Source organism: Protomyctophum bolini, assembly GCF_963924005.1.
Source record: "Protomyctophum bolini genome assembly, chromosome: 4".
NCBI lineage: Eukaryota > Metazoa > Chordata > Actinopteri > Myctophiformes > Myctophidae > Protomyctophum > Protomyctophum bolini.
This window is the reverse complement of record NC_137865.1, coordinates 37,809,236-37,831,736: the sequence shown is the minus strand read 5'-3', so window position 1 is coordinate 37,831,736 and position 22,501 is coordinate 37,809,236. Positions and strand designations below refer to the sequence as shown.

Here is a 22,501-nt window from a genome sequence, read left to right as displayed (position 1 = left end):
CATAGGCCAGAACGTGGCACCAGTGCCAAAGATTCCGTTCATTCTCCTCATAGACTTTTCAAAAAGTGTTTATTTAAAGACGTTTACGTTGCGGACAAAGCCAACTGGAGTTGTGACAAATCATGACAAAAAAAACAACATTTTGGGCCGATGAAATAATTACTAAGAGGAAAAACAAAACAAAAAAGTGTTGTAACCTGCCGTTTTCTTCTTCTTTCTAATTATTTGTTCGGCCCGAAGAATGTTGTTTGTTGTTATGATTTGTCACAACTCAAGTTGGCTTTGTACGAGGCTTAAAGGGTCTTTAAATAAATACTTTTAGAAAAGCCTATGAGGAAAATGAACAGGGAATCATTTCCTGGGCCCTGGTATAGCGGGACTGCGATGCTCTATATGCTTACAAGACGGGTCACTTCCTCCCGCCCCAGGAAGCGATAGCCGTCCATATTTGAACCAAGTCTTCATTCTAGACCATATGAATCGCCGTGGGAGGGTTTCACTTTCTTAGCGTGATCAAAGTTTAGGTCTCAAAGATGGCAGTTTGTCTCATTTCAAGGAGAAAAAGGACTATTAAACACATTCTTTTTTAAATTGCTGGATTAAATTAAATTAAAGAAAAATTAGTCCCATAGTTTTGGCACAGGCGGGTCGTGGAGAGAAGAACGAGGTGCCGCAAAATAAATAAATAATAATAATAAACATAATTACATGTGGTTCCATGTGGACTTGCTTGTGATTGTGCCTGTGTGTCTCTGAGGTGTGGTTGTCTGTCGTTGAGTTATGTGATTGACATGGTGTTTGGTGTATTGTTGAGCAGTTTTGTTTATAGGAGTGTCTGTTTTTGAATTGTCTCTATTGTTCATATCATAATAATGCTGCTGTAACGCCAGCCTTAATGTCCCTTTGGGGATTAACAGTGTGTCTCATCTCATATCATCTAACTGTATGTAGAATGATAATCAAGTTATGAATTATGGATCATGATACGAGGCCATAGTTCTTGTTTCATAGTTTTCCTGATTTCATACATTACAGTAGCTCATTCAGGACGGCAACCTTTTGGTGTTTTAAGCATTATGTTACAGTATACTTTAGCTATTATATTGAAAAATAGTGAAAATGTGGCACAAATCTTTGAATATATATTCTTTCAGAGGAAACATATTAAACTAAAATCTTTGCTTCTGGGCGGGTCCCTGGAACAACATATTATCAGATGGGCGTCTGTTGCGACGAGCAAGTTCTGTTCCGTTCTCTATCCCTACACCATCATCTCACAACAGTCCTTCCACACAAATCCCTCTCTCTCCTCCGTCAATCTGCCTCACTCCTCCCCCCCATGTCCTCCGTCTCTCTCTCCCTCGCTCCCTCACTCCCTCACTCCCTCGCTCGCTGCGGTGTCACGGCTGGCTGGCTCCAGGTGGCGAGGGAAGAGAGGGACGGATGGACGGATGGGTGGATGGGTGGATGGATGGATGGATGGATGGATGGATGGATGGAAGGAAGGAAGGAAGGAAGGAAGGAAGGAAGGAAGGAAGGAAGGAGAGGAGGAGGAGGAGGATGGGGGAGGATGGGGGGGGGGGTAGGGTTGCTGTCATCTGCTCCTGTGTTCGCAGCATGGCGGTGGAAACCCACATCCTGCTCTCCGCTCTGTGTGATCAAGTGTGTCTTTGTTTGTTTCATTGATTCATTTATTTGTTTGTTTGTTCGTTCCTTCATCCTTCTATCTCTCCGTCCTCCTGTATTGTTTCCAATATATGTGAGGTACAGCAAATGGTCACTTATTTATATATATATATATGAAATAAAACTGTCTTTCTGTGGTTTATTTTAGATTGCGCTCTTCGCCAACATATGAATGGTTCTAGGTTGCTAAGCAACGGATACAACCGGAAATGAACCAGAAGTGAACATTTTGCCGTCCGCCTCAGCGTTATCATCAGATTTAGAAAAGAGCATTTATCTTTGAATCTTTTCCCAGATTGTGTTTTTTTTTGTTGGTCAAAACAAGCTCTATTCAACAGCCCATAACTAAAGAATAGCCGTGGTTATACAAAATGTTATTTTTCTGGGTGACAAAAATATATGATCGACCGTGACGTCACACAGCATTTTGTTTACATCCGTTCACATTGCGGGTCACGTGAGCCTTCAAAGGCTTGAGCTGAAAAACACTGGCAGTGGCGGAAGAATTATTGAATTAATACGTGACAGTTAATGTGTTCAACTCATTTGTTAATTGTGTTCAAGGTGGTCTCTCTCTCTCTCTCTCTCTCTCTCTCTCCTTCTCTTCCTAATTTCCTTTCTTGTATCCTTTTCTTTCTTTCCTTCATGTCCTACTTCCTAACTTCTTTCTCTCGCCACTCCTCTTAAATCCACTTACAGATTAAATGGTAGAATTCTGGTCAATAAGGAAATTATTATTACACTAATGACCTTAGCATCACAGTCACACACACACACACACACACACACACACACACACACACACACAGAATTAGCCGTGACGGGGGCTTGTTGTGAGGTTCAGGTGCGCAACAGGGCAGAACAGAACAGCAATGCCGCAAACAGAAACACTGGCCTGTGGCTAAGACTCACATGCGCTTACGTACAAGCACGCACACACGCACGCACACGCACATGTACACACACACACACACACACACACACACACACACACACACACACACACACGAGTGAACCCTCATCCACATTATCTACCTCCATTGACTCTAAAAGCTTCTTTTCAGCTCATTAAGTCTTCAGTGACACAGAGTAACCACACAAGACCATGCCTATATAAGCCACTCATGTGCACACTCACACTCACACTCACACACTCACTCACACACTCCATGCACACGCTGCCTCTGTCCTGGCCCTAGAGACAGCTCCTTAGCCAGAAGACATGCACATCACACACATTACTGCAGGCTAAAAGGCTGATTGCAGGTTGAATGATCTGGGCTGTCAGTTAAGAAACAGGCCTGCGTGCGTGTGTGTGTGTGTGTGTGTGTGTGTCTGAAGTCATGACATGAATGCTGCTGATAACGTGATAAGTATGTAGAGCGTCCCGCCCCCCCGCCCCCTTTCATGACGACGACGAAAAGGAAAAATTCCCCATTCATTTTCCCCATAGACATTTTAAAAAGTATTTATTTATACACCTTTAAAGCCTCGGACAAAGCCAACTCGGATCGTGACGAATCACGACAACAAACAAAACATTTTATTTATTCAAATAATTAAAAAGAAGAAAAAAAGGGCAACACTTTTTTGTTGTTTTTCTTCTTTGTAATTATTTGCTCGGCCCAAAAGATTGTGTTTGATTTGTCACGATCCGAGTTGGCTTTGTTCGAGGCTTACAGATCTTTAAATAATTTATTTTTGAAATGTCTGTGAGAAAAATGCATGGGGAATTATTTCCTGGGCCTGTCGTCGTCATGAAAGGGGGCGGGACTGACGCTCTACACGTCTAGAAAACAAGCTAAGAGCATTCGCATGCAGTCCATCCCCAGATTCCACCAACCAATGTATAGCTGGACTGGAATAAAAACAAGAATTGATTAATTTATTGAATTACCATGGCTGCATTGTAATTATCTGCAGGGGTCCGCTATAACTGCCTCTGTGTCAGTTTCAGCACAGTAGTTTATGTAGGAACCAAAATTCTCTAAGGCGGAACTATTGTGTTCTTCTGAGTCGTTCGTTTCCGCCCGCACATATTTGCGGTGCGCACATACGTCAGAAATGAGTAATGTAGTAAGAGAGTGGTGACACGCTTTGATCTCGCCGGAAAGCGGGTGCCTGCCTATGGGCTATAGTTCCAAACATTGCTCCTATGGCTGGAACTATTCCATTGAGATAGAATGAGCACTTCCGCATTCCATTGTTACAATGAGAGTCAACGGGAGTGTCATTAGGCTGGACTAGCTTGCACATCGATTATAGACTTAGCTTGCTATTGCGTAGCTGCTGGAAAAAAATGGTTTCAGGCTTGGGTTGATTCACTTGAATCACTTCTCGTTCTGTTTACTCAATTCTACTGCAATGGTTCTCAAACATTTGTACGCCAAGGACGCCCAAATTTATTATGAATTTATCCTGAAATATTTTATTCCAGCTGGGGCTCCAGGAACAGAAGATCTGTCAAGATTTCTCAAGGTTTGTCGATACAAAAAAGAAATAAAAAGGTTATTTCCACTAGCCGAAAAAATAAAGTGTTTGTGCTACTGTATACGATGTAATTAATAATATATAATGTATATTCTCGATTCTCGATCGTTTTTTGTTTTCTGGCTCTTGCTAAATGTTTTAACTTACTGTAGCTCGACCAATGCAGTCCCTTGGCTAGAGCTCCTTCCACATGGGGACAAGGTTGTATTTCTAGAGCCATATATACAGTTCCAGTACTTCTAATGCTGGTGAAAACAGCCAGAAGTAACAGACAAACTAACAGACAATGGAAGCCGGTGTGTGTGCACTGCAGGGTGTGGTGGCTCTGTGCGTGCCGTGCGGTGTGTGAAGGGGAAAGGCTAGGCGAACGCCATCAGGGTTCATCAACATCAATGGGTAAGTAAAGCGCATGGACTGGAACGCGTCATTAGCCACCACAGTCCACTGGGAGTACTTAGATCCAGGTGAGCACACTCCATATACCTCCAAGGCATCCCACATGTGTGCGCACATGTGTGTGTGTGTGTGTGTGTGTGTGTGTGTGTGTGTGTGTGTGTGTGTACGGGGGGGGGGGGGGGGGGGGGTGAAGCATGCAGCTAGCAGGGGGGGGGGGGGGTCTGGGTGGACAAGGTAGCAAGGTGAGGTGAGGGGTATTGTGGGAGGGTTGGTGTAAAAAAAAAAAAGGAAATGTCTGCTGGTTGTTTGCTGACGACACAACCGTCTTTCTCTACGTCCTCCTGAGACCTACAACCGTCTTTCTCTACGTCCTCCTGAGACCTACAACCGTCTTTCTCTACGTCCTCCTGAGACCTACAACTGTCTTTACAGTCAAATTGTATGACTGTTGTTTTTGTTCCAATATCTCCTTTAACTTGCGTATATATAGTTAAAGTTTTTTCGCACTGCTGTGGAATAAACAGCGAGCCAGCATACTATATCGATACAGGTCACGCCCCTTGTGTTGATTAACAAATATAGCCATTCTATTCTATTTACATTTTTGTTTTATTTTGTTTCTTTCACAAGGTTTCTCATGGATCACGTATGTGTCGATTTCAGTATATCCATCTATCTACACACAGAAAAATAGTGGCGTAATAGTTGAAATCTAAAGGCGTAATGTCTGTCTGTCTGTCTATTTTACCTACCTACCTAACAACATCCTGTGTGTTAATTTAACACCTTATTGGTCTATTTTGACACATCTATCTATCTATCTATCTATCTATCTATCTATCTGTCTGTCTGTCTGTCTGTCCATCCATCCATCCATCAACCAACCGGGGGTTATGTTTTGTTTTGTTTTGATCAGAGATGAAAGGGTGGGCCAGGCAGTCAAGACAGCAACATGGCACTGCCCATTCACACTGCAAGCTACGGAGACAGAAGGGTGGTGACAAACCTTGCCGACGGGCGGCGGGCTCTTCTACGGGGGCCATCCGATAGGCGGGTGGGGATGGAGGGGGGAGGGGAGGAGGAGGAGAGAAGGCAGGGTTAGTAATAGATAGTGAGAACGAGAGGTGGAGAGAGGTGAGTGAGCGTGACTGGCAGGAGGGAGGAAGAGAGAGAGAGAGAGAGAGAGAGACAGAGAGAGAGAGAGATAGAGAGACAGAGAGAGGGGGGGCAGGGTTAGTAATAGTAATAACCAGAGGTGAGCGTGAGCTTGCAGGAGGGAGAAAGAGAGAGACAGCAGCCTATAAAGCCGACTTCCAATACCCAAAATCTCAGCCATCATGGTGGTGTTAGGGTGAAATTGGAGGTCACTGGTTCATGTATTTAACCCATTCTGGACGGGAACCATGATTTTGGTGTTTTAACTAAGCATTATTTAGCTATTGAGCTCATAGCGCGCCACCGAGTAGAAGGATATCAAATGGAACACAACCACCTTAAAGACTGCTGACCGTGGAGTGTGTATCCCTGCACTGCACCTGACCTCGGTACATAGAAATAGATCACTTTCAATTGTACATACATTTTGTTGTGAATGTATTTCTCCACGTTTTTAGAGAGAGAGAGAGAGAGAGAGAGAGAGAGAGAGAGAAAGAAAGAGAGGAAGAAAGAGAGAGAGAGAGAGAGAGAGAGAGAGAGAGAGAGAGAGAGAGAGAGAGAAGGTTGTACTGTGTAGAGTCAGATGAAAGGGAGGTTAAATCCAGTATAGTATGCTAATTGGAGCCTGGTCTCTGATTGGAGCTGATGGAGAGGGGAGATAACATGCTGCGTGTGCGCGTCTGTATGTGTGCGCACGTGTGTGTGTGTGTGTGTGTGTGTGTGTGTGTGACTGTGTGTGTGATTGAGATGTGAGGGCTCACGCTGTGAGATCTAGACCGAGGTGATTAGCAAGGCATTAGAGTCTGCATGGAACATCCTCAGAACATGCCTTCATGGGCCGCAAGTACCTTACACTGGTGTGTGTGTGTGTGTGTGTGTGTGTGTGTGTGTGTGTGTGTGTGTGGAGAATTGAGATGAATAAGCTCCTCTGCCGTGTCCCTTCTCAGTCTGGTCCTAAGTGCATCTGCACGCACGCACGGTGAATAATAAACCCACACATCCACCATAACAGACATGTAGGTTAGAGGAATGCATCAACCTGCACATTAACAGAAGCCGTGTGTCATCCACGTCTGTTTCAGGGTCACTCCTTACTAATTACTGTATGACTATTTACACGCCTGCTTCGTCTGTATATCTTCGTATAATTATCGTTCCCTTGTCTGCAGCGTGTGTGTGTGCGTGTGCACATACAGTATACGTGTGTGCATGTCTCTCTCTGAGGACCACACAGAGCCATGTTTTGCTGGCTTTATTGTTTTCCGCTGTGCAGCTGCATACCTCGCAGAAGACCCCCTGTAGGTGTGACGGTGTGGACTACTGCACATGGAAACAGAGCTGCATACCGTTAAACACATCTGAAATCTGACTACTGCACATGGAAACAGAGCTGCATACCGTTAAACACATCTGAGATCTGACTACTGCACATGGAAACAGAGCTGCATACCGTTAAACACATCTGAAATCTGACTACTGCACATGGAAACAGAGCTGCATACCGTTAAACACATCTGAAATCTGACTACTGCACATGGAAACAGAGCTGCATACCGTTAAACACATCTGAGATCTGACTACTGCACATGGAAACAGAGCTGCATACCGTTAAACACATCTGAAATCTGACTACTGCACATGGAAACAGAGCTGCTACAGTTAAACACATCTGAAATCTGACTACTGCACATGGAAACAGAGCTGCATACCGTTAAACACATCTGAAATCTGACTACTGCACATGGAAACAGAGCTGCATACCGTTAAACACATCTGAAATCTGACTACTGCACATGGAAACAGAGCTGCATACCGTTAAACACATCTGAAATCTGACTACTGCACATATACACAGAGCTGCATACCGTTAAACACATCTGAGATCTGACTACTGCACATGGAAACAGAGCTGCATACCGTTAAACACATCTGAAATCTGACTACTGCACATGGAAACAGAGCTGCATACCGTTAAACACATCTGAAATCTGACTACTGCACATGGAAACAGAGCTGCATACCGTTAAACACATCTGAAATCTGACTACTGCACATGGAAACAGAGCTGCATACCGTTAAACACATCTGAAATCTGACTACTGCACATGGAAACAGAGCTGCAACAGTTAAACCCGTTTGAAATCTGACTACTGCACATGGAAACAGAGCTGCTACAGTTAAACCCGTTTGAAATCTGACTACTGCACATGGAAACAGAGCTGCATACCGTTAAACACGTCTGAAATCTGACTACTGCACATGGAAACAGAGCTGTATACCGTTAAACACATCTGAAATCTGACTACTGCACATGGAATCAGAGCTGCTTACCGTTAAACCGTCTGAAATCTGACTACTGCACATGGAAACAGAGCTGCTACCGTTAAACCTGTCTGAAATCTGACTACTGCACATGGAAACAGAGCTGCTACCGTTAAACCTGTCTGAAATCTGACTACTGCACATGGAATCAGAGCTGCTTACCGTTAAACCCGTCTGAAATCTGACTACTGCACATGGAAACAGAGCTGCTACCGTTAAACCGCAGAGAGAGAGAGAGAGAGAGAGAGAGAGAGAGAGAGAGAGAAAGAAAGAACGAAATAAAGTGATAATTTGCATAGGATATACATGAAATTAACAATTGGCTCCAGTCCAGTACTAAATCTCCACCAACATCAGAGGATCTGTTCCCTTCCATACATTTTTACATGAATGTTTACATGTGGCTCAGCAATGATATACACAGACGTGGTTTGTAAGGGGACACAGGATTTAGTATGTATGTGTGTGTGTGTGTGTGCGTGCGTGCGTGCGTGCGTGCGTGCGTGCGTGCATGCGTGCGTGTGTGAGTGGCCTTAAGGATCGGGAGGCCCCGTTCATGACGTCATAATTTTAATGTGTATTATCGGACTTCAAAGCATGAACAGCATACACAGCCAAGTAGAAAAATACACAAAAGCAGCTTGAATAAACATTTTTTTACTTTAAGGTATAACTGGAAGGCAGCATAGGCTATACAATGATGCAATCACAACTCTCGCTGTGCTAGTACAGTGAGTGCACACACTGGGAAGTGGGAACAATTACTACCAACAACACAGGTCAATGTGACATGACAGGTCAATGTGACATCATGACAGGTGGAGTACCTGCAGTGACTATTAGCTGCTGCCAACTAGTGGTAAGTGGACGTACAGGATGAGGCTGAATAATTGACAAGGCTGATTGGAAGGCTGCGATGCAATGCAATATTACTTATACTACTACTACCACCTTACTACTACTACTACTATTTACTACTACAAATTACAATAAAAATGCTACCTTCTCCTCCACCTAAGGCTACACAGGGCTACCTTCTTCATCCCCTTCTCCTCCACACAGTCGGCGGCCAATTACATGTACATATACTTGCTGGGGTCCTTGACATGAAATAGTTTGAGAACCACTGACCACATAGAAACATGGGTCACCACATATAATCTGGTGTCAGGTCTAAATGGATTAACTAAATGCTAGTATAGGATGTGCCCCCCCCCCCCCCCCCTCTCTCTCTCCTCCTGCTTCTCACCTCCCTCTCGCCCCCCATGTCACCCCTCCTCCCTGTCCCCCACACAGTGCCCCGACCCCCCCCCCCCCCCCACCGCGCACGCATTCAGCAATGTCGGAAGCTACACACTCTGATTACGCAAGCACGTACAAGCATGGTTGCCACAGAAACAGTCACATTTCAAGCACACATTTCACACAAGTTATTTTTATCTTTTTTGTCTTGAAGATCAGACAATAAACACGTATATACAACGTATATGTTTGTCTCTCTCTGTGTGTGTGTGTGTGTGTGTGTGTGTGTGTGTGTGTGTGTGTGTGTGTGTGTGTGTGTGTGTGTGTGTGCGCGTATATAGAGGCTCCCTGTAGGGATTCGATCATAAAGAGGAGAAAGTGAAACCAATGAATACTGGATGTGTTTTGAGCTTGTACCCAGTGTCCACACGTGTGTGTATGTGTGCATGCGTGCATGCATGCATGCATGCGTAAAAAATAAACGTATTTTACAATATAATCTGGCTTTCATGTTACACAAAGAGGTAGATGCAAAGGTACAATGCACGCGCACACGCACGCACACACACACACACACACACACACACACACACACACACACACACACACACACACACACACAGACACACACACACACACACACACACACACACGACCAACATGCAAAGACATGAATCAAATATCAATGGATTCCAGAAGCACTATACATTTTTCACCTCAAACAATAACACTTTCTTTCTCCTTCTTTTTTTGTCATCTTATCCTTCCAAATCTTGCATTGACTATTATTACATCTACAGGAGTGTCTCTCTGTCACTCCCTGTGAGGTCACCGGCCACCCAGGGTTTTAATTAACTCGGAGGCTGTCTTAGGACCAAGGCCAATGGACCCTTCGCCTAGGCCCACCCACTACACGCTGCCAGACCAAGGTTACTAGCTGTGCTTGTCACCCATTGAGATGCATGTTAAATGACGGGATTTCTCCATATAAATAATCGATCATTAGCTTCAAAATGTCTTCGTCAAATCTAGTCGTCAAGGCCTAAAGATCGGTGTGTGAACTCATCCGCCGGCGGCGCCTCTGGCGTTCCCAGGCCAGACGGCGGCGCCGCGCGTTGACAGTCTCCTCCGTCAGAGTGTGGAGGTCGTCCTGCTGGGGCGGATGTTTTTCACAGCGTGCACGGATAAGTGTTCATGGCCATGGCCAGGGTTCATGGCCATATATAGCATGTCTTGCACGTGACTAGACGTGATATCACAATCAGGGTTCATGGCCATATATAGCTTGTCTTGCACGTGACTAGACGTGATATCACAACGCGTGGCCATATATGGGGACATTCCCGTCTATGGGGATTGTGAGTGACAGACAAAAACGCAAGGTTTCATAGTTTAACTGCGACCTTCCGTCGCAATAAAGAACATTTAGTAATAGTTTTTGTCCTATAGTCAAACGAATGAATATGCATTTTTTAAAAGTGCCTTCAAATACCTGCCTGTGTCTCTCGTCACCTCTGACAGGGTAATTAGCTGGGCTGCGGGGGTGCAGCGTCTATGGCCACAATCACATTACAGCTTCTCATTGACCAGCAGGAAGCGCCGTCCTCTCTGCTCTCTGAGCCAATCAAAAGTCTCCCCAGGGTTTTGGTGACCACTCATGACCCCAACGGCTGCATAAGCGTTAAGCGACGGGCCAAGTGTCCTATTGCAGTACACACTGCTGCATCACGTATAGAATTAATACTACATGAAAGCCAAAAAAGCTGTGTGATTGACAAGAAACCCTTTTGGTGTTTTACGCATTATGTTACACTTTAGCTATTGAAAAATAGCAGATCTACAAGCTCGAGCTACGAGCTACGGGTACAATGAGACTCAATTCCCCAGAAGCCCTAGGAATTGAGCGTCTGTGTTTTTTTTTCTTTTTCCACGTGAACCAAAACGCATGACGTGTCACGGATGTCCGACGGAATCCCTGTATCTCTTAAAGACAGGGAATAAAACACATAAAACAAAAGTCGGGAATAGCGTGATCTGTAGGGAATGAAGTCAACCCGCGCTTCAATTATGTCATCCTTTCTTTGTGTAAAAGCGGGAAGTAATGAAGTAAGAACTGGGCAAATGCTTAAAAGTAATCTGCCTCAATTTCATAATTAATCTCTGCTTGCTTTTCACACGATTAGCACGTTAATTAACTGAAAATGGCCTCCTCAGTCACGCAGAGAGGGAGAGAGAGAGAGAGAGAGAGAGAGAGAGAGATATGATGATATGGGGTCTTCTCCTGATGTATGTTATAAGCCCGCCATTATCTATCAGAAGACGATGAACATTGAGTACAATATATGGCAAAGCTCTCAGGATGGACAACATGGAAGGAATCAGAGCCATATAGATGTGGATAAGACCATAGGGGAGGAGAGAGAGAGAGAGAGAGAGAGAGAGAGAGAGAATGAACAAGGGACTATTAAATAGTTCAAATAAAAGGGGAGGTTAGGAAAATGGAAGAGACAGACAGGAATGATAAAGAGAAACAGTAGGCAAAACAAAGTAGAAAGTAGTCTTTGTGTCTCCTACTCTGTGTGTGTGTGTGTGTGTGTGTGTGTGCGCGCGCGCGCGCGCGTGCGTGCGTGCGTGCGCGTGCGTGTGTGTGTGTGTGTGTGTGTGCGTGTGCGTACTGTAAGTACTGCGCCACGGGGGAGTGGAGTAAAACTTACTCCAGCTGTACTTGTGTTTCAACTCTCTCTCCTGTGACATTACTAGAAAACTCAGAGCAACGCGCACACACACATACACAAAGCAGCCCACGGTACATCAGTGACTCTGGGATCACCTGTCAGGTGTGGTGAGGGGGCTGGGGGGGGGGAGGGGTAGGCGAGGGGAGGAATCGCCGCAGCGACAGGCGCTCGTTCCCCAGAACGCCAGCGCAGGTCTGCCTCGTTAATCTCCATGACGACAAGGTTGCTAAGGCAGCAAATTAGCACCGAGCAGAATAAAAACAGTCGCGAGGGAAGCTCGCAAAAGAACACAGACTCTCCAAACTACAGAGGAAGTTTTTAGCTAAACACCTAAACGCACGCGCGCACACACACACACACACACACACACACACACACACGCGCACACGCGCACACACACACACACACACACACGTATGTGGCCATTCACTGCAAAACTAATTGCCCGTGTTGGGACAAAAAACGCACACGACTCTACGGTGACACCGGTTACATTTCAGGTCAGCCTGTTCCCTGTAACGCCTTGTAAGACAGAATGGACCTGACACGGAAACACGCTGATTAGGCACCAAACTAAATATAAACTATAATGAAATTATGACAATAGTATTTTAAACTTCAGATATTCTTTGAAAGATGTTCAACATCCCTAAAATAGGGACGGGTCGAGTCAAAGTAGTCGAATTATCCTCCATGCCTCAATGTCACATGCCTGGACATCCGCTTGGCTTCGCCAAATGGTACGGTTTATTTTCCATGGCTCACTGATGAACTAACCTCTCAAGAACATATTCCAAGCTGCGCCACTGAGTCTGTCAGCAGGGGCATTCAGAACGTGTTGTTAGTGGGAATGACAACATAGGCGCCCCACGGGAAGAGGAGGGCTGATATGAGGGTGGACCAAACATGGGCCTTCCCTCTGGAGCTCTCTGGTGGAGCTGTTGCCCCGCGACCCGACTACGGATAAGCGGTTGAAGATGGATGGATGGATGGACTGCCTCAAGAGGCAAATTAAAAGAAACCAAACAGCAGAGGGCGCTGTTCCTCTATTTTATTTTGGCCGATGAGTTCCCAGATTGCTGATAGACACCAATGAATCACCAACGTGATTCGTGCCTATTGGCCTCGGGCAGCATATCACGTTCTGTATCAACTTCTATGCTAATTCTTCAACAATTTGAAGACTGTGTGTGTGTGTGTGTGTGTGTGTGTGTGTGTGTGTGTGTGTGTGTGTGTGTGTGTGTGTGTGTGTGTGTGTGTGTGTGTGTGTGTGTACTGTACTGCTCTTAAACAAAGCCATTCTGAGACTATTTTTATGTGCTCTCTGAGGTGCAGCAAAGTAAATGGTAAATGGTACAACAGCTGGCCAGGCCAACACACATGCACACGTGCACATGCTCGTGCACACGAGCACGCGCACGCACGCACGCACACACGCACACACACACAGTATACAATAGGTATCAGAAAAAAGCTCTTTGTCACCTCTCTATCTCACACCTGCATGCGTGTGCGTGCACGCAGGTGTGTGACTGTGTGTGTGTGTGTGTGTGAGGAAGAATTGACAGCAGGAGAGAAACTGTATAGAGAAACCGAATGTGTGCTTTACAACCAAGACACGCACGCACACACGCACGCATTACACACACAGTTAGTGAACACTGTGAGGCTGACTCACCGATCATGTGATTGGCGACGTGGATCTGGATTTCTCTTTCCGTCTCGAATGTCATTTGGCATTTAATACACTGGTAGGTCTTCTTCTGTAGGACGCACACGCACACACACACACGCACGCACACGCACGCGCACGCACACGCACACGCACACGCACACACACACACACACACACACACACACACACACACACACACACACACACACACACACACACACACACACACACACACACACACACACACACACACAGTGATGCAGAATTAAAATGTTATACTTGAGTAAAGGTACAAAGGTACCAAAAGAAAAAGTAATCATTATGCAGAATATCCCATTTCAGGTTTTCAAAATGTATCAAAATGCTTTGAAAAGTATTTCTGCATTGCCGTATTGATACTTTTACCAAAGTACTTTTTCCACGACTGCAAGCATTCCTTTATTCTATTCTACATTATTTCTTTCGGTGTATCCTATTCATACTCTAGTTTGAGGTGATAAGGTGACCACTGAAACGGTAGTTAGTCAAAACAGGGCAAGCGTGTAGTGTATGACTATTCCTTAAGTCAGTGGTTCCCCCCAAAGTGGGGTCTGGGGACCTCCAGGGGTCCTTGAGGGAGTTCCAGGGGGTCCCCAGCTAAATTATAGTTTGGAACCAAATGGACCCTTCTGGTTCTGTAAGTCTGATGAGAGTGTACAAATTTGTAAGTTAAATTAACTTTGATTTTACAATATAAATTGGGGGTTCCAGAGATAGAAATGCCATTAAATGGGGGTCCGTAGACTAATATGCATGTCAAACTGAGGGTCCTTGAAATTAAACGGGTTGAGAACCTCTTCTAGAGCTTCTCTTATGGGGGGGTCCCTGGCATAACTCTTCAAATGGGGGTCCGCGGGCTCATTAGTGTCACGTTGGGGGTCCTTGACATAAAGAAGTTATGGAACCCCTGCCTTAAGTCCCTCCCTCCAGCGCTCCTCCTCACCTTGGGTGCCGGCGAGGCCTCGGCCTTCTTACTGCCCTCAGGGCTGATCTCTGGGTGGTCCGTCTGCACGTGGCTCTCCAGGTCCTCCACGCTCTCAAACTTCACCCCACACTCCGGACACCTCAGCCCAGACACGGCCTTCTCTCCCTGGGCTTCCCCCGGCGTGGCAGCCCGTCCCTGGCTGGGGCTCTGGCCGTTAGTGCCCCTAGATTGATTGATTAATTGATTGATTGATTGATCTCCAAAGTAGAAATATAACCCGGGTCTTGCAGGGTTAATACAGCACAGTTGAGGAGCACGAGTGACAGATTTATGTCAGATCGACATATGGAGACCGCCATATATGGAGTGTGTCATGAGGAGTGATGTGGCGTGTGACGGGAAACGCAGGTGTGTGTGTGTGTGTATGCGTGTGCGTATGAGTGTGCGTGTTTGTGTGTGTGTGTGTGTGTGTGTGTGTGTGTGTGTGTGTGTGTGCGCACGCAGTGAAAAGGGGAGGGGTCGTGAATGTGGAAAGTGTGATGTAATTTGCATCACAGCTGTATAACAGCAATATTTGTACAGTAAATATGACAGTTACATGGATGAAAGGTAGTGCGTTATGTCTGGACAGGCATGCAGTAGGTGTTGTGCATGGAGAGAGGTGTACAAACGGAGTGGTTTGGTATAGTAGGAGAAGGCGGACAAAGGCGGACGGATAAACATGGATAAACGGTAAGACGCCCTTTCAATCAGTGCGGCAAGATCACCTGCTCATGCAGCCGGCACAGAGGCCGTAGGGCAGCCCGTTGACGTCCAGCTTCACCAGCTCCCCTTTGTTCCGGAACTCCTTCAGACACAGCGCGCACTTGTACGTCTTGTGCAGCAGGCCGTTGGGGGACGAGGAGGCCGAGCCGTTATTGCCTCCTCCATTGTTCCCGGCTGCTCCTCCTCCGCACCCCGTGGCTCCCAGCGTGGAGCCCGCCGAGAGCTTCTGCATGTGGAAGGTGCCGTGGATCTTCAGCTCCAGCGTGGAGGTGACGGTCTGCATGCAGACCACGCAGCGGAAGCCCGTCAGGGAGTTGCGCAGGTCGGGGTGCATCTGGCAGTGCTCGATGAACTCCTCCTCGCTTTGCAGGGGCATCTTGCAGATCCGACACGTCCCCGTGTCCAGGCTCTTACTGTGGGTCACCTGGAGGGAGAAGAACGTTTCTCATCGGTTAACCCATTCTACAAAATGAGTGGGCAATAATATTACCAGACGCACATAAAGAGCTAGCACTAGTTGGACTCCTAATATGCCATAGTGCCGTAGTAAATAAGTGCCATACATATAAAGGTAGTCGACGAACATTACCTTGTGCTCGGTGAGCGTGAGCAGCGAGGGGAAGCGCTCTCCACAGATGGGACACATGTAGTGTTTGGCCGGCCCGCGGTGCGTCTGAGCGTGCTCGCGGAGCCCACTCTCCGAGAAGAACGTCCGGGAACACACGTTGCACTTGTGGTTCCCCTTGATGAAGTCGGCCTTCTTCTTGCGCGAGCCTGGCGTAAAAGAGACAGTAAACCATCAGCAGCGTGTTCGGGCTACATAATCATCGTCATAGTGATATACGGATCATGAGAAAACGTGGCCCCTGGGCACCAACACGCAAAAGCCTAACTTGTTATATTAGTTGATCAATCTCGCTATGTTCTGTGTTGTTGTTTCCGATCGTCGCGGTGGTGGACTTTTCAACTCAAACACAAACGATGCGACGGATTATCAGGAAACTGAGGTACAATTGTGACGCTGATTCTTCAAATGTTAATGAAAACACCGGCAGGGAACAGGAGTTAGAGATTAACACTCCAATTTCCCGGGGTTATTTAATCCATTAAATCATAGCGCTCAATTGATTTATACGGTATAATCAACAACAACGGGAGGCATGATTAAATCTAACGCGACTATCGATTGGACAGCGGGGGGCCGTCTAACACAGGATCTTTTCTTAAAATTGGACGGGATGATTTAGATCGCAGGTTATTAACGTTTTAAGATTTTCGGCGGCGGCGGCTAAACCCTGCGCTCCTAGGCTGTAGAGCGATGCGATCGGTTTTCATATCAATAAACTTCGTCTTTTGGATAAAACTTGGTGATAATCTATTATTTTTGTAGTTGCATATAGTCGACTACAGGCAACATTTGGCCAATCAGGTTCAAGCTATCCAAATCCTTAGTGGGAGACATATATCCCTGTTTGTAGAGAATAACAATAAGAGAGCAGGGCTTTACAGGCATCGTCATCCCCAGGCCGGATGTTGTGGTCTCTGAGGCGGTGGTTCTGCAGCAGGGACTCCATGGTATAGGCGGCGCCACAGATGTCGCAGGCGTACATGGGCTCCGACGTGTCCACCTCCTCCTCGCCGCCACTGGCCTCGTGGCTGTTGACCTCCTGACCTCCGGCTCCTCCCTTCAGCAGCATGTTCTGGAGGTCGGCCTGCTCGGCGGCCGCCACCGTCGTTCTCTCCACCGCGCCTCCTCCCACTGGGGACACAACAAAGGCTTTTATAGTTAACCAAAACAAACATTGAAAAATATATATTTTTTTTTAAATTTCGTTAGTTGAACTAAATCAAAACTACAATAAAAAAAGAGATACTGATAACTGAAATGGTATTGTGGATTTACAAAACTAACTGAAACTGTTAGATTTAGTTTGTAGAGATGATTGGTGGTTCATCTGTAACTGAATACATTTTAAAGGCCATCTATTTATTACAAATAACCCAAAAGTATAAAGAAAACTAAAACTAACACTTACTAATGAAAACTAACTAAATCTATTAGCATTTTAGTAGTGAATCCAGTCTAAAAACGAATTAAACTAACTGAATTAGATTTTTTTTTTCAATTAAAAACGAACTGAAACTAATCTAAAATGAAAACTATTAGAACCTTGGTTTCCTCCTCCTCCTCCCCCTCGTTTGGAGGCCGGCGGCATCCCGTTGGGCGTGCCGTTGTGGCTCCCCCCGCTGGCCGCTCCCCCGTTGCTGCCGCTGACCCCGCCGCCGGGCCCGTCGAACACGCAGTGCTTCTCTCTCAGGTGCCTCTCCAGCAGCGTCAGGGCGTGGAAGGCCTTGCTGCAGAAGCGGCAGTTGAACTTCTTGCTGTGCGTGGTGATGTGACACTGGAGCTCCACCTCCGTCCCGAACGTCTCCCCGCAGAAGATGCACTTCCTGGGCTTCAGGCCTACAGCAGTGGACAAGAGCAGCCAGGGTTAGTGGACTACTTCCACCAAAAACACTCTGGGGCTCTGGAGATACAAGCAGGGATTTGCATTTCAATCACCCAAACATTCCTTCATTTAAAAAAGGTGGATACTTTAAAGTTTCAGATCAGTACTAACGAAAATGTACTAACGGTGTTGGTCCGACGTACTAACTAACCGACTTGGCCAGTTAAGACACATACGTTAAGACTCACTGGTGACTCCGACATACGTGGCCGGTTAAGACTCACCCATGGCTTCCGTGTGCGGTTAGCGTTTGGTTAGGGTGTTGGACTGTCAGACCAAAGACATGGTTCCCATGTGGATCATAAAAAGTCTAATATCAAAGAAATACATAAAACATGTATGTGGCCGATGACCCCTGGGCCACAGAAAAAATTCTGTGGCCCAGGGGTCATCGCCTTGTGGCTTGTGGTGGACAAGCCAGCAGTGCAACGTTCGACACGGCAACTCGCTGGCTTTAGTCCTCTTGAGACGGCGGCCCGCCCCCCGTGGCGGTCTAGCAGCGGAGCACTCCCTAACCCACTAACTGGTGAAACTGGGAGGAAAAAGACACTTGGTGGTGGTCCGTACCTGCAGCCAGACTCCCGGCCAGGCTGGAGGTCTGGCCTAGGTGGTTGTGTTTGACGTGGATCTGGAGGTCTGTCTCCTTCCTGAAGTCCCAGGCACACGCCGTGCAGCGAAACATCTTCTTCTCGTTGCTGTGCTTCACTGCCAAGTGGACCTGGACATCAGCAACAAAAGTACTACATCAATATCTTACAGCAGAGGTCTACGACAGGGCTCCGGGACCCGGGGGGGGGTCGCCAAATTATCTTGTGGGATAGGAGCACCTTTTACAATAACCACTTGAACCGTAGCACCCTATTCTGAGGGGAAACATTAGCCAAAAATAGCAGATCTACAAGCTCACAACGCCTCACTCCCTCAAGGACCCCTGGGGTCCTCACTTCCCCACTTTGGGAACCACTGTCTTGAGCCAGTGGTTTTCAACTAGTGGTCCAGGGACCACCAGTGGCCCTTGAAGGGGTTCCAGGGGGTCCCCAGCTAAATAAAGAGTCGGTAACCAAATGGGCCCTTATAGATCTTTAACTCTTGAGAGTGTAACATTAAAATGTTACACTCTCAAGAGTTAAATTATTGTTAAACCTCTGAGTTACTTAATTTAGTAGTCTACACAATTAGAACATTTTGAAGAATTGTTACTTTGATTGTTTGCCTGTTATAGCTCTCCTAAATATAGAATGGAATCGTGGACAAAAACAAAACCTTGTCAATGGTGGTCCGTGGCTCAAATGCTGAATAAATAGTGGGCCCAGGTATCAAAACCCATCGTCTTAAGACGTTTCCGCCACAGTCCCATCCGTCCATGCTCACCTGTATGGAGACCTTGGAGTCGAACACCTCCTGGCACAGCGTGCAGTGGTACAGCACGAAGGTGTGCATGTCCAGCAGGTGCTTCTGCAGGTCGTCCACGGAGGAGAACTGCTTGTCGCAGCTCTCGCACACGTACTGCGTGGAGGTGGTGGTGTAGTGCACCGTCAGGTGCTGCAGCAGAGCCTCCTGGGACTCAAAGTCCTCCTTGTTGCACTGAGGACACGACTGGCGCCGCAGCAGCATCTCCAGATGGGACTTCAGGTGGGCCTGGGAGGAGGGAGGGAGGCAGGGGGTGGGGTGCAGAGGTTAATCCATGTTATCCATTACAAAAGGAATAATAAAAACGTTTCGAAATTGGTGAAAATAGCCGATCTATAAAGCTCACAATACATTGAGCTTGTGCATCTGCCATTTTTGCATGCCACAGTTGTGCAAGGACGTATAAAATAGCGCTTATATATATATATATATATATATATATATAATATATAATATATAATATATTATATTATATATATATCATATAATATCTTTCCTACTACACATATACACTTTTCATAATTTTTGTGTATTTTGTATTTCCATATGAAAATCTAATCAAAAACTGTGTTTTCGCCGTTGGAACATTATGAATCGAAATTACAATTCCATTTGCCTTTTAGGCTTCGTAATAAAAAATGCACAGTGCACATATGACAAATATACCAAGAAATTCCTGCCATTTTGATTAATTTTATACTTAAATAAAGTATAGCTGATCTACAAGCTTTACAGTGTTGTACTCTTGTAGATTTCAGCTTTTTTACTGTATGAACATTTCTCAACAAGGACACGATTATGGCCAAGACAAAAATATCGTGTAACAACTGTGACGACCCTATAGTACCTGGAAGCCCTCGAAGCTGCCGAAGCGCAGGTCACACTGGTTGCACGGGTAGTCGCCGTTGGAGCCCGCGGCGGGCGTGGAGTCCCCCAGCCTGTGGCGTTTGGGGGAGGAGATCTCCACGTCCGAGGAGGCGGGGCTGAGGTCGGCCACCTTGGCCTGCCGCTTGTTGTTGGCCAGCGGGATGTTCTTGTGGTTCTCCTTGATGTGCTTGGTCAGCTTGAGGAGCGAGCCGAAGATGGGCGAGTTGGTGCAGTACGGACACGAGTACACCTGGAGGAGAGGGGACGACCACCACCAAACCATAAGCGCTATCGTTAGAAACAAATACAGTTAAAATGCATTTCACAACTAAGAAAATAAGTTGTAGAATTATTATTTTTCATCAGTCACCATTTCTAATCAAAACGGGGGGGATGTACTGTAGGGTTAAAAGGTGAAAGACAAGTTAAAGTGTTGTATCTGACCTCCATGAAGGACTGTGGTTAATATCTGACCTCCATGAAGGACTGTGGTTAATATCTGACCTCCATGAAGGACTGTGGTTAATATCTGACCTCCATGAAGGACTGTGACGCGGACTGCATGATGGGGGACTCCAGCTTGGCCACGCCTCCTCCTCCGGCCCCGCCCCCTGCCATGGAGTTGCAGTGGGTCTGCTGGATGTGTTCTGTCAGCGACGACTCCGTCAGGAAACCCATGGAGCACTGGTTGCAGAAGAAGGCATGGTTCCCTTCTGAAGAGGAACACTACGTTAGCTCATGATATCAACCCATGGAGCACTGGTTGCAGAAGAAGACATGGTTCCTACTATATGTTAGCTCAAGACATAGTGCTGTGTACAGAGGCAGAGGTCCTGCACTTCAACGTTGATGAGAACCTGGCTACCGGTATCTCAGAACTGCATGGACCAGAGTATCAGTACTGCATCACGTCAAAATGTCAGCCTCGTCTTGGAACTACCGGTAATCTAGCGTTGTGTTTATAAGGAAGAAATGTTCCAGTACTAGTACTACTCAGTATGACAATAGGATTGATGAGATCAGAAAATGGCAAAACAACAAAAGTAAATTTGTATTTCTACTAATGAAACTATGTCTTATAGTTTTCACAAGAGCTTACCAAACAGAAACTCCACTTTTAACTTGACATCACTACTTTCGGCATATTACAAAAAAATCCCAAATGCTGGATGAATGTTGTTTAATTGACAAAAAGGATAAAAAAAGGGGAAAATACCAGATCTACACAGCCGTCACCGTGCAACACGTGAGCTCGGCCATTTTCCTCAAATATATCGGGCTTAAGCGGTTAAACCTCGACGCACGAACCCATACAGTAACAAACCCACCTAATGTGGTGGATCCGGCTACGATGCCTCCGGGCAGGCAGTGGGACACCCTGATGTGCTCCTGCAGCGAGTTAATGTCTCCGAACATGTCGGGGCAGTAGTTACAGTGGAAGGCCGACACGTTGGTGAACTGCAGCAGCGGGAAAGCCGCCATGGTTCCGCCCCCGCCGCCGCTGCCCGTCCGGTGGGCCTTGCGCACGTGTTCGTTGAGGTTGTAGAGCGTGGGCAGGGTGTCCAGGCACAGCTGACACGTGTGGCTCTGCTGGGGCTTGTCGGCGTGGATGGTCTTCAGGTGGATCTCCAGCACAGCCAGGCTGTGGAAGTCCCTCTTGGAGCAGTACGGGCACGAGTACGTCACTTTGGACCAGCTGCTTCCTCCACCTACACACCGAGAGAGAGAGAGAGAGAGAGAGAGACATCGCTTTGAAGGGTCGGAAAGACTGGAAAGGCGCTAAATGCTGCTTACTTAACACATTGACGAGCATACTCGTCAATTGAAATCCAACGTAATCCAAAGTATACTCATATTCAGGTTCTAGGTTGCCAATATGTCAATTTGAAGCTGATTTTCCCTGCTTTCACATGACATGAAAAAAGCAAAAAAAATAACATTAAAACAATCCAATGACTTAGCCTCAGTCAGAAACTGTCACATATATTCTATTTAAGCTCAAACCACACCAGTTGCAACTCCTTGCAACTACTCGCAACTAGTCAGGGATAATGGTTGAGAGTAGTTGCATGTTGCAAGGAGTTGCGTGGCAAATCATTGGTGCGGTTTGGGCTTTACAGATATAATATATTATTTTAACACAGAGCAAAAAAGCACGAGTCAGACTCCAAGGGCTGTATTTTGCGTGTCTTAAGTACCAGGTCTTATTCCCTAACTTGAGTAAACTAAAGACCTGGAGGTGTGGTCAATGCTCTTTGGCCACTCAGAATAGCCAAATGGCATT

At 46.3% G+C, this 22,501-nt stretch overlaps 1 protein-coding gene across 4 annotated transcripts in view; it reads right to left on the bottom strand.

Moving 5' to 3' along the window:
• znf423 (zinc finger protein 423) overlaps positions 1 to 22,501 on the bottom strand; it is a 191,948-nt gene that overhangs the window by 59,897 nt on the left and 109,550 nt on the right. For 2 of the 4 annotated variants that reach the window (XM_080760910.1, XM_080760912.1), the window contains 11 exons: positions 21,546 to 21,926; positions 20,752 to 20,930; positions 20,198 to 20,467; positions 19,312 to 19,578; positions 18,508 to 18,658; positions 17,592 to 17,894; positions 16,938 to 17,183; positions 16,020 to 16,204; positions 15,433 to 15,854; positions 14,684 to 14,888; positions 13,705 to 13,789 (listed from right to left, as the gene is read on the bottom strand). In XM_080760910.1, the coding sequence (XP_080617036.1) occupies positions 13,705 to 13,789; positions 14,684 to 14,888; positions 15,433 to 15,854; positions 16,020 to 16,204; positions 16,938 to 17,183; positions 17,592 to 17,894; positions 18,508 to 18,658; positions 19,312 to 19,578; positions 20,198 to 20,467; positions 20,752 to 20,930; positions 21,546 to 21,926 (2,694 nt within the window). Of the gene's footprint in view, positions 1 to 13,704; positions 13,790 to 14,683; positions 14,889 to 15,432; positions 15,855 to 16,019; positions 16,205 to 16,937; positions 17,190 to 17,591; positions 17,895 to 18,507; positions 18,659 to 19,311; positions 19,579 to 20,197; positions 20,468 to 20,751; positions 20,931 to 21,545; positions 21,927 to 22,501 lie in introns of all 4 variants that reach the window. The other 2 variants (XM_080760911.1, XM_080760913.1) reach the window with 1 other exon arrangement.